At 42.0% G+C, this 16,740-nt stretch overlaps 1 protein-coding gene across 30 annotated transcripts in view; it reads left to right on the top strand.

Annotated features, from left to right (window-relative positions):
• Positions 1-15,750, top strand: part of CEP350 (centrosomal protein 350) — a 69,773-nt gene extending 54,023 nt beyond the window's left edge. For 28 of the 30 annotated variants that reach the window (XM_086842055.1, XM_086842045.1, XM_086842053.1 and 25 more), the window contains 6 exons: positions 344-426; positions 1,070-3,126; positions 3,397-3,798; positions 3,886-4,032; positions 5,141-5,263; positions 11,724-15,750. In XM_086842055.1, coding sequence (XP_086698181.1) covers positions 344-426; positions 1,070-3,126; positions 3,397-3,798; positions 3,886-4,032; positions 5,141-5,263; positions 11,724-11,888 — 2,977 coding nt within the window. In that variant the 3' untranslated portion in view covers positions 11,889-15,750. The remainder of the gene's footprint in view (positions 1-343; positions 427-1,069; positions 3,127-3,396; positions 3,799-3,885; positions 4,033-5,140; positions 5,264-11,723) is intronic. The other 2 variants (XR_015273848.1, XM_086842058.1) reach the window with 2 other exon arrangements.
• Positions 15,751-16,740: the final 990 nt, after the last annotated feature.

Genomic DNA, 16,740 nt, shown 5'->3' with positions numbered 1-16,740 from the left:
TCCAGCAGATGGTGCAATTTTAGTGCATTCACATAAAAAAAAACCAGAAACAACCCAACTTTTTTTTTTTTTTTCTGTAAAGAGATAAAGTTTAATTAGTCTTTTTTAAAAATTAATTTCCAGGATTGTCCAGACTCTTCTCTGTCCCCATTCTTATTTTCTGAGGTCACAGTATGTTGACAAAGGCAATCTACTTATGTTATAATTATACTGCCATATTGATGTAGTGTTACAATTATACATGCTTGTATTTCCATTTTTATCTATTAAAAAAAAAAAAAAAGACAGACATCACCCTCTGGTGTAAATGTGTAATTCATGCAATTTGATTTTTCCAATTTAGGGCTGAGACAGCTAAAAACTGGAAATCACTGACTGAGTCAGAGAGATCCAAAGCATCTTTGGAATCCATTTCAGAACATGCAGGTATGTAACTGGAAGAATCCATACTACAGATTAAGATTTTGAAGACTGACAGTTTTAAAATTCTTGAACCTTTTCCTTCTTGATTCACTAAGAGGCTTTAAGAGAGGATGGAGGCTTCATAGAATGATGATGATGAGCTGTATTTTTATATTTTTGCTTATTTTTGTATTTTAGCTTTATTTAGCAGGATTCTGCTTTTGCAGAATACCCTGTGTATTCAGTATTTAGTTTACTCTTTCTGAGGTTTATATGAAACTGTAATTGACAACCTTTTTACTTTCTTTTGTTTCTTGTTCCTTTACACCTGAGTTCAGATACTCTTCACTGTTTTGTTGTTGATGATTATCTCATTATCTCCTGTTCTGATCTTCATTGTATTGGTGGCTTGCAAACAAGTAATTGAGTCCTTACCTTGGGATACTGGTTAAAGGAACAGAAGTAGAAATAGAAGTTTTATAACCCTGGAGCTGAATGGAAGTTGCTCATGTTCATAGGACAGCCAGAAGTGTATGTTTCCAAGTCACCAGTTTATATCTACTTACAACACAGAAACCTTGATATTTAGTTGCCTGTGACTGCAGTTTGCAATAAAACAATGTGGGTAATACAATTTGCTGAAATTCACTTTTTATTTTTATTCAAGATGCTGTGTCATCAAGAACCGAGCGATCTGTGTCTGTGCACAGCAAGAAGGTGGCTGTGACAGCTGTCCATACAGGAGAACCTTCTGGAACAATGTCCTCGGCTTTATTGTTACCAAAGAGTCCCAGAGCAGGATCTGGTGATTCCTCAGATTATGTCCCCTCTTCAGCTCATCTCAAAGATATGAAAGACATTAGCAGGATATCCCTTGAGTCAGTGAACAAAGTGGTAAATGCATCCAGTGTTGGTTCTACCATTAGCCAGAAATCTGAGATTACAGAAGACCTGGAATACATAAAGTCAGAGGAATATGAGAGTGGGGATTCTTATGTTAAGCCTGTGGAGAGTTCTGACGTCTTGTTGACGTTAAATGAAGCATGGGAGAATTCACTGGATCGTTGCTCTGAAAACAAACACTTTCAGAAGGAACTGTTAGATGTAGCTGTGGAAAGTCTTCATGATACAGAAGAAATCTTAGAACAGAGACAGTCAAATAAAGATGCTGTAAGTGGCCCAAGCATAGATGAGTCTTCTCACAAACTCAGCAAAACTGCTGAGGAAAAAGGCAATCTGCTTTCAGAACAGCTCTTGAGTCAGAAAGAGCCATCATACCTCGAAGACTTTGAAGGATCCTCTTCCAGAAAACAACCTTCAGCTGAAGAAACGCTGCCTGGGGAACACTACAAAGATGACTTTGAGGGATCCTTGCTCTCTGCTAACGGGGAGTCCCTGAGGGAGCAGTCCCAGCACACCGAGGCCAGCCGAAGCAGGTCCCCCAGCCTGGGCAGCGATGGAGAAATCAGTGAGTGCCTCAGTGACAGGTCTCCCTCTGGCAGCATGCACTCAGAGAGGCTGCTGGAACTTAAGTCCCCAACAGAACTTATGAAAAACAGTGAACGCAGAGATGTGGAGCAGGAACAGGCTCCTGCTTGTTCACCACTGTGGGCCTCAGCTTCAATTACAAAAGAAACAGATAGTTTGTCCAATTTCAGCATTGGAGACAGAGTACTTGTGAGTAAAGTCCAGCCTGGAACATTGCGGTTCAAAGGGCTGACTAAATTTGCCAAAGGGTTTTGGGCTGGCGTGGAGTTGGATAAACCTGAAGGGAACAATAATGGAACTTATGATGACGTTAAATATTTTGATTGCAGAGAAAAGCATGGTATTTTTGCTCCTCCTCAGAAAATCTCTCACATTACAGAAAGTATCGATAACCATTTAGACACAAATAAGGATGATGAAGACTCATTCTTTGATGATAGACTAGAGAAACAACATGAAGCTGAGCAGAAAGACAGGGAAAGTTCCAAACCTGGAAAAGAAGCTGAAAGCCAGAGCAGAAATGCAACAGAGAACTATTCCCAGGATAAAGCTCCTCTGGACACAGCTGTTTCAGAAGCCTCAGCTGAGGAAAGGGTTGATGAGGAGTTGTCATCTAAAGCAAACAGCATGAAAGAGATTTCTGTAGCTACTGGTTCATTTGCCCAAGAACAGTCTGTGGTAGATTACCTGAAGGATGCTGTAAAAGAGGAGGTCAGCCACACTCCTCTCACTTCTAGTGTTGTGGATGAGATTTCCACTGTTCAGTTGGATGACATGTCAGATTTCCTTTCTGAAAAACTGGAGAGGCAGAAGACACTTGGAGAGGAATGTGCTGAAAAGTTAGATGATCTCTCTCCTGGTGTCGTGGAGAAGCCTGCAACTCCACTGCTAGATTTTCTGACAAAAGAAAAGAACCAGTTAGAAGCACAGCTCAGCCTGCCTCTTAGAGAGGAAGAAAAGTCAAAAGACCAACTGGAAAAGGTCAGTTTGCTGACAGACAGTCTGCTAAGAGATTTTGTGAAAGACACAGTCAATCAGTTACAGCAAATAAAGAAGATCAAGAATGAGAAAATCCAGCTCAGCAACCAGGAGCTCTGTGATGTGAAGGAGGAAGCCACTACCCCACCCCAGCAGGTTGAAAAGCAGATTCCAGACGGACTGAATAACTTCTTCCTAAGCTCTGATTTGGAAGATGACAGAGAAGAGCTTTCCTCTCCAGACATGTGTCCCAGACCAGTGAGTAGCAGACATGCACTGATTTTAAGAGTTGATTGTGCCTTTGACTGGGGATGATTGAATCGGGAATGTGGTGTGGCATCAGATTTTCTCCCAAGTTCTGTTGGGTGATGTGGAAACTACCTGTATGTTCTCATACGTTTTTGTGTGTGGCTTGTTTTGGTAGCCATTTATTGCCAGCTGCATCAGTAAAGCATTTTAAAGTGTAAGCTTAGTGAGACAATGGTGTGACACTGCTTTCACATTTACTCTGTGGCTCTTGGTTTGCAGGAGAGTCCCGTGTTTGGTGCCAGTGGCCAGGAGGAGCTTGCCAAGAGACTGGCAGAGCTGGAGCTCAACCGGGAGTTCCTGAGCGTGCTGGGAGATGATCAAGACTGGTTTGATGAGGACTATGGCCTGAGTTCCCGTAAGCTGCAGCAGAAGCAAGCTGAGGAACCAGCAGTGCTGCCCCAGGCAGAGCTGCAGAAAGTGCCAACAAAGCCGAGCGAGGAGCCTCTGGCGGTCCCTCACACTGCGGTGGAGGTGGAAGGGATGGTACATGCAGCAGCTGAGGAACTCTGGAAACTGAAAGAGCTGGGTCATGATCTTCAAAGCTGCAGCCTTAAAACAGATCTTAGTGGTCCCCTCCAGGAGCAGGACACAGACACCATAAACAAGCAGGTGTATAGAAAGGTATGGTCTTCAGACATTTTAATCTTGTCCTTTAAAAGTTTATCATGGACAGAAGAAGCCATAACTTTTATGTCTTCCTTTGTTCAGGTGGTATTTGATTTAACAAGAGAGATCTTTGGGGAAATCTTCGCAGAGGATCCTAATCTGAATCAGCCCATTTGGATGAAACCATGTAGGATCACGTCTGCTTATTTTCGCCGTGTCAAAGATCCTAATGATCTGGATGAAATCAAGGTAGGAGGAAATCTTTGTTGAGCAGGGAAAGTAAGATGAAAAACACTGAACTGGCATTTACCTGAGTGTTAGAAGACCATAAGAGGTGTATTCAGCAAGAGATGAGATGAGAAAAGAAAGGGGATTACCAGCCTGAAAGAAAATATATCAGAATGGTCCTTTTTTACTCAACAGATTGGTCTCACTGTCCTTATGACTGCTACTAGTTGCTTTTAAACCTCAGTCCTCTGTGCAGAACTGCCAGGGTGACCTTGATCTTATAAAATTGGTATGCTGACAGCCTGCTGGTGTTCTGTGGAGCTCTGTATGGCTAAATTGCAATGGATCCAATGTTAGGGTTGGGCCAAATGGGATGAGCTAGATTTTTCACTCAGACACACACACCTATTCCAGGCTCTCTGAAGACAGCAGGAGTTGGCCAGAGGAACCCAAAATTTGACTAGTGAGGGCATGGTTGTATTTGACAAGCCAGAGGAGGCCTCCATGTTGCTGGTGGTAGTGCTCAAGGAAGGACAAAATCACAGAGCCTGGGGGACCAACAAGAGCCTGACTGGACCTAGGTTAAATTTGCAGGGCTGGAAATTGGGAAAAAACCTGTCTCCCTTAAAGCTTTCCACAAAGAACCTTCCAGATGGCTCATCAGGACACAAATGAAAACTTCCACCTGCACTGTTTCTTCTGAAATTAAGGGGGTTGACTAAATTTTCATTAACCTGCTGAAGATACAGCATGTTAGCTGTCCAGAAAAGCAAAGAAAAGAAAGAAATAGTATCTAAAATCACTCTGTTAGTTGAGAAAACTTTCAAAAGCATGTCTGGGGACAGAAGTGGCACAGAACAAGGACACCAAATTCCCACTCTGCTTTTCTTGAATATTTTCCCATAAATTAAATTGCCAGAATCTTCTGCTTGTGTAGTGTTGAAAGTTGTCTGTTCTCAAGGTTGCTACAGCAGTGGGTGTCTCGTTTCCCCCCACACACTTCTGGGTTTAATAATTGTCCTCCCAGCTGATGGGAATTCTATAGTGTGACTTTTTAGGGGAGCTGTTTTATTCACACCTTTAATTTCTTAGCTCATATATGATAAATCTCACCTTTACTGTTCTGTAGAACTTCATTGCAGCTGAAGTACTGAAGTTGTTCAGCCTGAGGAAAGAGCCTAATCACAAAACAGACTGGCAGAAGATGATGAAATTTGGGCGGAAGAAACGAGACCGGGTGGATCACATACTGGTAAGTGGATGAAAATGAGCAATCCTGTCAGATACCAATCCACCAGACTGAAGTGTGGCATATGAGTATATTTCCAGTATTCAGTCATGCTGTTTAAAAAATACAAAGTGTGCATGAGGTGTCAAAAGTCCAGTGCCAGTGAGGAAAGGTGACTTGATTTAATTCTGCCTACTCATTTGACTGCAGTATAAATTCACTCACTCCCAAAAAGTTTAAGGAAGGAATTTCCAGAAGGAAACACTGAAATATTTGACGGAGAGTAAACTTTTTCTTTGAGAAGGGAATATTTTTCCTCTTACTTAAATTTAAAACATTTTTATTTTGAAATAATATTATTTAATTTGAGACAGCAATACAGGGAATGTAATTAAACTAGTGAATGCAACTGCCACTGGGGCAGAGATAGTTCAGTCTTAAAACTGCCTAAGATGGAGCATGTTTAGCTGTGTATAGTTTCTGAAAGTTACTTTGTTGGCTTGTATTGCCAGGATGATTAACATCTTTATTGGCTATAATGATAGTGAAGGTTCTTCTTGGGAATATGAGTCGTCATTAACACTGTGCTTCACTTAATTACACCTGGAATTGATTCCACACAATGAGCACATATAAGTAATTCGGAGTCATGGATCATGTGGTCTTTTAATTGCCCATCACTGGAGGGTTTCCAGCATGGGGGTTTAATTGTATGTAAATAGAATATCTATTTTAGATCCCAGTACATCCTGATACACTTGATTCTGGGTTATAGAGGTTGTTAAAGCACACACAAGAAAGTTCTGTGTTTAGATCCCCAGTGGAACTAATATTACAGCTATTATGCATGTGTACCAACTTCCTAATGTTTTGCAACATAGCTAGAAAGAAAGATTCCTGACTGGAAAAAATTCTTCTAGTTGAAGGCATCCAGAGTGCTTCAGGTGAAGTTTGAAGTTCAGACAATCCAGTCTGTGATTTACATGCAGACCCAGACATCAAAGATTAATGGAGCTTTGACAAGTTTGGCCTAATAAATAATGTGTTTAATTTTATTTTGTTCTCACAAGAATATGGTAATAAAACTTCAGCTGAAGACTGGGAATAAATCTGTGAAGGTTGCAGCATGCCATGGTTTAGGAATAAGGCAGTTCCAGGGGCATTTCTTACAAATTTATACTGTGATGTGAGGCACTATCAGAGGAACTTTTAACTGAAAACCTAAGGAGATAAGGCAAGAGAAACTGAACTCTATATTATCAAAATCTCTATGTCATATGGAGTATCTGGACAGCTTTCTATGTCTCCTATCAACCCCAGCTTAAGATCATGTGTTCTGTGGTAACACAGATCCAAGGCCAGAAGAGGATATACAGGTGTGAGACCTGCTGCCCATCCCCAGTAGGTGATGGGATAGCCCTAAAATGAGAGGCCAGTTGTAGGATTCTCCACTTTTTGTTGAAAGTGTATTCAAGTAGTACTAGAGAGTGATTTCCTGAAAGAAAAAATGAGATGTTTTTTGTATGTTTGGATGCTGTAGAATAATCTTTGAAAATCCCAATTCCAAGTATTTAGTTCCAGTTTTGTGAAGATGTAGCCAGTATACACCACTGCAGTGTGTAGGGGATGTCATGTGAATATATACATGGGCTGATTGATTCTCCACATTCTGTTGCTGCTTGTAAAGACAATGACTCTTAAAATAAAACGTGGTCTTTTTAAAGCAGAGATGAACATTATATTCAAATAACAGAAGCCTAATAAACTTGAAGCACAGTTTCTTCCCCGTTTCTTCGTTTCCATTTTAAGTCAAATTAACCTTAAACTGAAAACATCCCTTCACAGTTTTCTGTTGAGACAACTGTGTATTTTAGTGACTGTCCAGTACTGTCTAACCCAGGAGTTGGGCATAACTTATTTCTTCTGTAGTAATGCCAGTAAAATGCTATTTTACTGAACTTACTGTCCCTCTGATTATGTCTGGATGTGCTGTTCTGGGTTTATCACATTAAACCCTAATCCCAATGGAAGATTCATCCCTGTGGGGAAGGGGCACAGCAGGAGAAGCAGCACTGGTCATCTCTGTGACACTGGGACTTTTGGGGTGGCTGTCACACCTGCTTGGAACTAAAGGGATAACAGGATGGATTAATGCTTTGCCTCCTTGCTCTGCCTTCAGCTTTGCTACTTCCTCCAATTGCTGTACTTTTAGTTGCATTTTCACTTTAGCCTGTGCTTTCCCAGCATTGACACCAACGCAGTGAGTCATGTTTTAGTGCCAGTGACAAAAGAACATCTTCCTCTTCTCCTTTTTGTAGCATTCTTTTTTTTTTTTTTCTATCAGGCATCTCTGTCCTCAGAAAGGATTTGTATTGGGATTCTTCAGGGATCCCTCTGATCTGCTGGATATTTTCTCCAGTTACTAACATTTACAGCAAATCTTGGCTTTCAGTAAACAAGTACAGGAGATTCACATTTATGAAAAGCTACTTTGTTTAAAATCAAGTTAAAGGAATGTCTGTTTGCTTTCTTACCTTCTTGTCCCTGTATGTTGTTCCTTCATTACATGTGTGCAGCCTGTGCTTTGTGGAGAATATCAAATGTATATTTTGGTATAGCCAGCAGCTTTCAAAACCTGTTTTTAAACTACAGCAAGAACCCTCATATCTTCTTATTCAAGTTCAGGTGCTGACAATAGGTTGTTTCCACTACTTTTTTTTTCCACTTGGGTCTTCAGCCAAAACTCCCTGTGCTGATCTGTTTGCATGGGGCAAGAACAAACTCTGCCATTGCTGTCCCTGCCAGCCCCCCTTCTCTTCTCTCTGGAGCTTGAGAAGGCAGAGCTCACACAATACTACCGAACCTCTGTGTTTGATTTTCACACCTGAGGAGCCTGCCAACAGAGTGCTGAAATGTGCTTGATCTTCTGACCTGTTGATTTAACAGCCAAAATGTTTCTCTCTGTGCAGAAACTCTGCAACAAAGCAGGGCTGTTCTTAGCAAGCTGGCTTCATTGCAAAGTTCGAGGTGCCACTGCTGCAGCAGCCCAGATCTAAACCCAAGGGGAGTGCACAGTAAGAAGAGACTGAAAGGCTGCTTGTATTCTGTGTCTTAAGGTTTCCAGCACACTGAGAGCAAAGGGCTGTGAGAATGCACCTGCCTGCCTTCCTCCTGCTGGCCTTCTTCCAAGACACTACTTTATATCTGGATGCTTATTCTTTTCAGTCTCCCAAATAGTCTACTGACTCCTTAAATGTAGTTTATTTTAGAGATATTCATGGTTTTGAACAGGAATCTCAAGAAATCATGACATGCTAAGTCACTCTTTGAAGTTGATTATATTACTTGATGTGGGTTTTTTTAGCTGCCGTGATATTTACTAGATGGCCAGCAGGATCATGTAACCGTGTTATCACCTGGTTTTTCTTTGGTGTGCATGCCCCTTTTCTTAAAATGTTTTTTTATTTTTTAAATAAAAGGTGTGCATACCAAAAAATAAAACAACAAAAAAGGCACAGAGAAAAAAATAATACCGGACAGCCTGCATTTCATCACCATTTATCTTTTTGTGTAGGATGGAATTTAGTTTCATTGAAACTGTAGTTTTCCTGACTTTACCCAAATGCACTTTCTTTCTGGTATAGAGCTCTTGCTTCCTGGTATCAAATATGTGAAGTTTTACTTTTGTCACGAGAAAGTGCAAAGTACTGAAGACAAAGCAAAGCCCATTTCCATGCAAGCCATGATAGCTGTCAAATATTAAAGAAAATGTCTCAATTACTTAGGAGCAGTTTGTGGTAACACAACAAATGGATCACACCTTTACCAGACAAAGCAGTTGCAGCTTCCTTGGCTCAGATGGTGCAGCCAGGGCTGCAAAGCAGCAGTTTCCACACGTGGCCTGAATACACTATAAACAAGACCTGCCTGCAGCTGCAAATTGCACATTCTTGCAGTTTTCCAAAAGTATGCTGGAGGAAGTCCTCCTAAAGCCAAAGGAAATTGTGCATTCTGCCTCTGAGAGAGGGAGGAATGATACAGGCAAGAGAAAATTAATCATTGATACTGTTTTTCTTTCCGGTGCTATTAAACATCTAGCCTTTCTCTGCCTGGATCAAGCACCTTCTCCTCTCTAGTTTACTTTTACTTCTTTATCCCATGTATGTCTTTTAGCTCCTAGAGCACAGTAAAGAAATTGTCTCACAGTTGTCAGGGAGACAGAATAAACAGCACCTTAACATGGACCTGGACATTGGGGTTTGTTCAAGGCCAGTGAGATCAGAGCTTTTAACATGCTTGATTACTTTACTTCCCCCATACCCTGTGTTACCTTCTCTAAGTCTTGGCTTCAGTTTTCAGCAGTGGAGTCACTGCTGGCCTGGGAGGGTCGGGCAGAAAATCCCATCAGTCAGAGTTGTGAGCTGCTCCAGCTGACCAGCCTTGGATGTCATCCATCGGGGTCTCTGGGCATCCCCTGACATTTGTCTCCATCCACCTCCTTTGTCTTCAGGATCTTCCCCCATTTCCAGGATCTTTCCAGCAGAGGCCATCTTCACCTTCCCCCTTTGAGCCCCCTGTTGTTTTTTCCAAAATTACTTCTGCTTTTAGGGAATCCTTTTTCAGCCTCACTTCTTTTCATGACTGTCATTTTCCTTATCTAAATAGTCTATGAAGCAGACACACAGGACATGATCAGTCTGAAAATTGCTGCTTCTGTCTCATGCCTCTTTATTGATAGGAGGACTTAGGACATGATGCTGTTTACTTTATCAGAATTTACAACCAGCACATACAGGTTGCAGGCAGTATATTTCTGTGTGAGAGTTCAGGAGTTTCTTTCAGACATTCACCCCCACACAAACCCACACCCAATTATCTGCTGCTAGTTAACTTTCCATTTAAATTATTTTTCACTTACAGCACTCCTTCAAAGTTTGATTGCAAATAATGTTGCTTCTTCCTTATTAGTAACAAGCCTAATGAAGCCATTAATGCCTTGTCCTTGACAGCTGTGTGGGAAAGAGGCACTTGCTGTGGTGGCACAGATTTGTAAGCAGGCAGCGTGACTCTTCGAAAGCTGTTTGCAGGATTGAGATCCCTGCCCCTCTCCCCAAGCTTTCCTGAGAGAGAAAAAGGAGCTGTCAGCCTGAAGCCCCGTGTCTAACTGGGGCCTTATGAATGGCTGCAGACTCTGCAGCAGTGCCAGTTCCCTGGGGTTCCCATAGCAGCTTTTTCTTGGGCTCCACACTGTGCTGGGGTTATTGAATCATCATTCTGCCACAGCAGCTGTCAGCTTCAAAACAGTTTCTGGGAGGTTTAGCTTCAGGCAAAAGGAGGAGAGTGTGTTGGGGTATAGTTCATGTTCTGTCTCAGAAAACAGCACTATTACATGCTGATCCTGGGCTAGTGGATTTTTCAGTATGTTTAACTTCAGTTTGGCAGTATGTGGGTGTCTGCACCACTCGTACACTGTAGATGTATTTTGAGTTCAGAGTGTAAGATTTATGGTCAAAGGGGGTTTCTGCTGAAGCTGAGCAGAGACAGAGCTTTCAACAGGTTTTTGTCATTTTAAATATGAATGATGCTTGCAGTCATTCCTTCTTTTCTAAAAAGTTTGGGCTGTGTTAAGGTTTGTCTGTAATACTGAAATGGTCAATAAGACAAATTTTTAATATGTTTAATTGAAGACATCCAATTTGAAGAGACTCAATAAGATTTGATTTGCTGAATGAAATTATATATATTTCAGTCTCATACTAAACCACCATTTGTCAGGGACTAATAAAAGATGATTTTCTTAGTAATAGTAATAGAAGGAAATAAGTACTCTTTGAATGTACTGGTACAAAATTCCATTTGTAATGGAATAGTAATATTATACTATTATAGTAATAATATATATATATATATATACTGTATAGTAATGCTGTCAAATCCAATGAAGCATGGAGTATTCTGTGCAAATGAGTTATAACGCTGTCTTCTAACATGTAAGCATTTTGTCTTCCTATGCAGAAGAATTTCCCTAAAGTTTTCTTATAATAAACTGAACTGTAGTGAAATCTTTTCGTTTTCCCATTCCCCTGTTCAAGGCTTTTCCATTATTTCTTACCAGTTTAAGCCTCATGGAATCAGCTTCTTGCAAAAACATAATTAGCGACTAATTAATTAATAGAGCTTCTCCTGTTGGCCAAGAATATCCCATTAGCTGAGTCCTTTCAAGTGAAAAACTTGTGCAGAAATATGAAAGCCTTTAAAATGGATACCACAGTGAAAAGTAGAAAACATTGATACAGTGAAATAGCCTGCTTCAAACAGATCTGTGTTCGTTTTGCTATTCCAGGCGTTTCCTGTAATCTCTTACAAAGACAGATATGTTGTTGCCAGATACACTCTGCTTTGGAGTCTTTCTGGAACTTTGCAGGCGATATTATTTTAAAGCAACAGAATTGTAATGTTTTTATTGCCTTTTTTACCCTCCAAGGTGCAGGAACTCCACGAGGAAGAAGCGCAGTGGGTGAACTACGACGAGGATGAACTGTGTGTAAAGATGCAGCTGGCAGATGGGATCTTTGAGGCCTTAGTCAGAGACACTGTTGATGTTCTGAACCAGATAAACAAGAAACAGCGGAGGCTGCTGCTTGTCTGAGAGTGCTGAAGTGAGCTCAGAGCTGCCAACCACAGAGTCACAGGCCTCTCTGACTCCTGACCTGCTCTCCTCCCTGCACGTGCTGTGGCTGGACTTCCATGTGTGGGGTTCCCGGGCAGTTGAGATGGGATGAAAAGAACCTGAACTGGCTGTCAAGACCTTGCACCAGATTTGCTGTTTGGAACAAGCTGGTCCCACACTTGAGGCTGCTTTGAGGAGTGCTCAAGACTGTACATGTGCCAATGCAGTTATGTCACATAACTGTCAGCAGCTGCCCGGGGCCCTGGCCTGGGGCTTTGACATGTTTGGCTTGTTCCCTCAAAGGGTTGGGTTAAACTGGGATATTGGCTGTTTTGCTGGAATGGTGGTCAGCCATCAGTACTCAGCTTGTCTTTAGAAATGTGAGTAATTTGGAGAAGCAACAGTTTGGTCAGGTTTTGGTCATAAACAGAGTCTTACCATACTGATCAGTGTTATAATCTTAACACATCTTCTCCTGCAGCCCTAACAATGTGCATCAATTCCTTCTGCTTCAGAGCCTATTTAATTCACTTCTCTGTGAAGCTGGTTTTCATCTTTCTTCTGTGACATGGTGCCAGCCCAGTCCAGGGAAATTAGATGATGTTGCTTCCTGCCTACAAGTAGGGAATTCTTGCTGCTTTGCTCTGAGGCAGAGCAAGATAAAGCCTGCCTAATGTCAAGCATGAAAGATGAGCCCTTGGACAACTTTCCTCCTACCGTGTAGCACTTCTCTTCCTGGAGCATCAGCTGCTCCCAGATAATGGATACTCAGGATTTTCTCAGGCACGAGACATGCAGGAGTGGAATATACTTCCTCAAAAAATTTGGCCTTCAATCCCTCAGCTTCCTCCCTTACTGTCACCTAATGAACTGGAGAAGCTGTTACTTGAACAATTTAGAGAACAGAGTGTATTCACCAAAGAAAGCGGTGTCTGGTGCTTGACTGTTTGCATGTTTTGTGCTTGTGGGTTTTTTATTTATTTTCAGATAATTTATTAAGTGGATTACAGGAGAGTGTCCTGTGCAGTTGGCTGCACTGTCTTGTGTTCTGAGACAGACAAACGTGAGAGAGCATCGGGTCTGGAAACTTCCAGATCCCCATATTCTTCGCACAAAACCTCCAGCTTCATGAGGCAGATATGGGGGGGGTGAAGGTAGGAAGAACCAAACCTCAGTGACCAAGAGTGGGATGCAAAGACAGGTCTAGGAGTGGAGTTTGAAAACCAAAGCACCTGGTTCGGAGATGATGGAGAGTTGAGGGGGCTGAGCTGAAAAATTGCGTGAAAATTCCCAGCTCATTCTATTCCCTTCCTTTCCCAGAATTTCTGCACCATGTTATGTGGTTGATTTGGTGCTGGATTCATCTGCTGAGTGCTGGTTCCTGACCTGCTCTTCCCATTCTTGTGGTTTTTCTTGGAGGAGCATGGACAATCTGGGGTCGAACATTGATGCCTTAATAGTGGATGTCCCTGTTTGCTAACCTGGGACAAGACCCAGAGGAAAGTCAGATTCTCCAGGCCCTGGAGTGTAGACAGAGACACTTGGAAGCCCTCAGAGGTGCCCCAAAGATGCTGCAGCCCACAACAGGCGTGGCGGGGAGATCTCAACTGTTTCATTCATCTGCTTGGTTACTGGGCTTTGTGCTCTGCATACCTCTGCTACTGCTCCAGTTTGGTTTCTCTTTTCCACCTTTTTTTTTTTTTTTTCCCCCCTTGTTGGGTTGTTTATTGTTTGGGATTTTTTTGAAAGCTATCATTGGAATATTTGCATTTTGCACAATGACACACAGCTGGTAGTTCTTCAGGGACAGCACTGGGAAATGTTGGATTTGCCAGAGGTCCATGCAGATTCTCAGATGTAGTGTTGCCAGCACCTCACTTGTGAGTTAGTGGTGAGCCATATCCATGGGAGCTCTGTGAGTGGAAGAAAAAGGAGGAAGTAATGGTGGATAGGAACGCCTCCAGTGGGCATACGCATGTCTGTCCTGCAGTAGTGGCCCTTCTGGCTGGCTGGAAGTCAAATGGTTTTGGTGGAGCATTGCTCAGCTTTTTTTCTCAAGTGATTCATTTGTTCATGTAAAATGTCATGATGCTGAACCAGGAAACCCTTGGATGCTTAAGACAGGAGACTAAAGCTGCTAGATTTAACCAGCATGGTGTCACTGGGTCACCAGCTCAGATTCCCTTTCCTGGGTGTATCTCTTTCAATAGCGAGGATTGCTATTTTTATAGGTAGCAATTACAGAAAGAGGACAGAAACCTGCAGAGTCGGTTTGTACCTGGAGCATCAGGTTAGGTTCTGTTCTGTAGGCCAGTGTCGAGAAGGTTGTCCTGCATCCCCAGAGCTTTTTGCTGTTGTGAGGGGCTCATGGGGTGTTTCTGGTCTGTCCAAAAGGAGGGAGGAGGTTGTGCTGTCAGGCCTGACAGGGTATGGAGGCCTGTTGGAGATTGTGTGCCTGTAGTACCCTCCACAGAGGCACTATTTTTAACAGGTGTTTGGACAGAAGGAAGCTGTGTCTGAGTAATGGCTTTGTTCCTTCGCAGACATCACTGATTGATTGTTTTTGATAGCAATCCTTGCTAGGAGCAACCCTAAAATGACTTGAACGTACGTGAATTACCATCTCAATACCTCATGTGTGTTGAGTTGCTTTGAGTTGAGTGTATGTTCAAAACCTCAAGTGGGTTGAGTACTTGTGGACTGATGATTACTGCAATGAAGCAGGGGTCAGGGTGGTAGCGAGGAGTTACGAGGTAGCCTGGGGTCCCACAAACAGGCTGAATTCTCTGCTTCTCTCCCCAACCTTCCCTCTAAGAACAAGATGATATTTCTGCGTCCTGGTTATCTCAGTGCAACCACATCAGAAGATTCAAGGCTGGGACATTTTGCTGAGACCCGTGAGCTGTTTGGGGCAGTGGCTGTCATCAGTGGGGATATGCTGTTCTATCTTTGGAAGGATCTCAGAGCCAGGCGGGAAAGCCCAGGCTTGTGGGAACACGGAGTGTGAGTACCTCTCTAACAGCAGGATGCTCTGTGAGCCAAGCCCTGGAATATCAGTACTTCTGCCTTTCAGAGAAAGCTTGTTGCTCACAAGGTGGAACGAGGGATTGAAAAATCCCACCTTGTTCCTTTTCCTTTCTTGAAAAAGTGGCCTTAGCTTTTTGCAATACTTGAATAAGTGTGTACCTGCAGAAGACCTTCAGTAGCACAGTGACAGAGACCTTTTAAGTGATTATTCTGCGAGGAGCTGTGTGCAGTTCCAACTTTCATATCTCTTTGCTACCTTAAGAATATTAGAAAAACAAAGTACTTTTCAGCAGACAAACAGTTGAATCTTACAAGGTATTTAGTGCATCTGAAGTGTTTACAGACCAACTAAAATGGAGAAAAGCAAACTATTGAACTTATTTGTAAATTAAGTGTTAAATGCAAAATTATATACAGATGAAAAAGGAATACTGTAATTAACCTACATTTACTAGGGTTTTTTTTTCCTTGATTTTGCAGAGCCTTTTGATACACATTCGCAAAGCCGCCTTTTGGGAGGCTCAGTCTCCCTGTGCACTGTGTTGTGGAGATGCTGAAAAGAAACCCATTTACTGTGTATGTGTAAATAACCTGGTAACGTGGGGTTTGGGCCAGTTTCAGCTCATATTCACATCCACAGCAGTTTTGCACAATAGGCAGACCCAAGGATGTGGAGGGGTTGGGGAGTTTTTTTTGTAATTAAGAACTGTAAAATAACCAGGGTGGTCCCTGTGTACACCAGTGTAAATATATTTGGTAACTGAAATGTACTTTAAGAGAACAAAATCTGTAAATAAACTGATTTATAAATTAATCTTGTTTCCTGGTTTTTATAAAATGGAGCTTTCTAATTACCCGAGCAGTTGCTAATTCTGACGGTGTCCTGGAGATTTGTCCCTTGTATATTCCCCTTTCTGTCTGATTCTGTACTTGGGATGCCAATCACAGTCTACAAAATCCCATTAGAGTTGCCTTAATTATAATCATAGCTTTATTAGAATTTCCTTACTGTTAAAGCTGACTGTTGATAACACCAGAAAATAACATTGAGCAATCATTGCAGGAGTTCACTGTCAAAGAAAAACTACTCCTTGCATTATTGCTTTGCATTTATTTAAAATATTATGTTTTATTTAAAATATTATATTTAAAATAATATGTTTTAAAAACCCATGGTTAAAACCATTTTTATGTTAACAGTTTTGGAACTAAATTCTTCAGAGCCTCAGTCTTGTTTCGTATCCCTCAATTAGGCTTCTAAATTGGTACAGCCCTGTAGAGCTGCTGTTAGCAGCACCAATCCCTTCCACACCAAGGGGCAAACATTGCTTCCTGGAAACTTTATATATTGGTGTAACTTTTCTAAATCTTTGCTGTTTTCTTTCCAGGACAAAAATACCCCAAAACAACCAAATCACTTTTAACACATGAAAGGTCCCAGAGCTCTGTAAGAGGACAGCTGAGCACTGGCAGTGCCAAACCACATGTGTGGGCATGTGGTGGTGGAGTGTCAGCATGAAGGTGTGAGCCTGGGAGCACAGGTGTTCCTTGAGCCTCCTCAGTGCCTGTCTCCTGCTCTGGTACCTCTGCTGTGTTTTGGTGCCTTGTATTGATGTACAGCCCAGCAGAAAAGGCTTTACTTTCCATTTACTGCAGACCCTGTCCAAAACGCAGCACTCATCTTTCCAGCTTGGCACTGTGTGATCATCAGCTCCTCACCTGCCTGGGAGGGCTGTTTGCATTAAATGGGGGGGATCTGTGTGAACTAAACCACTGCAGTTATTTGTTCTTTGCTTTTCCTTAG

The sequence above is a fragment of the Cyanistes caeruleus genome, chromosome 9, assembly GCF_971803275.1.
Source record: "Cyanistes caeruleus chromosome 9, bCyaCae1.hap1.1, whole genome shotgun sequence".
Lineage (NCBI taxonomy): Eukaryota > Metazoa > Chordata > Aves > Passeriformes > Paridae > Cyanistes > Cyanistes caeruleus.
This window is presented reverse-complemented; position numbering and strand designations above follow the sequence as displayed.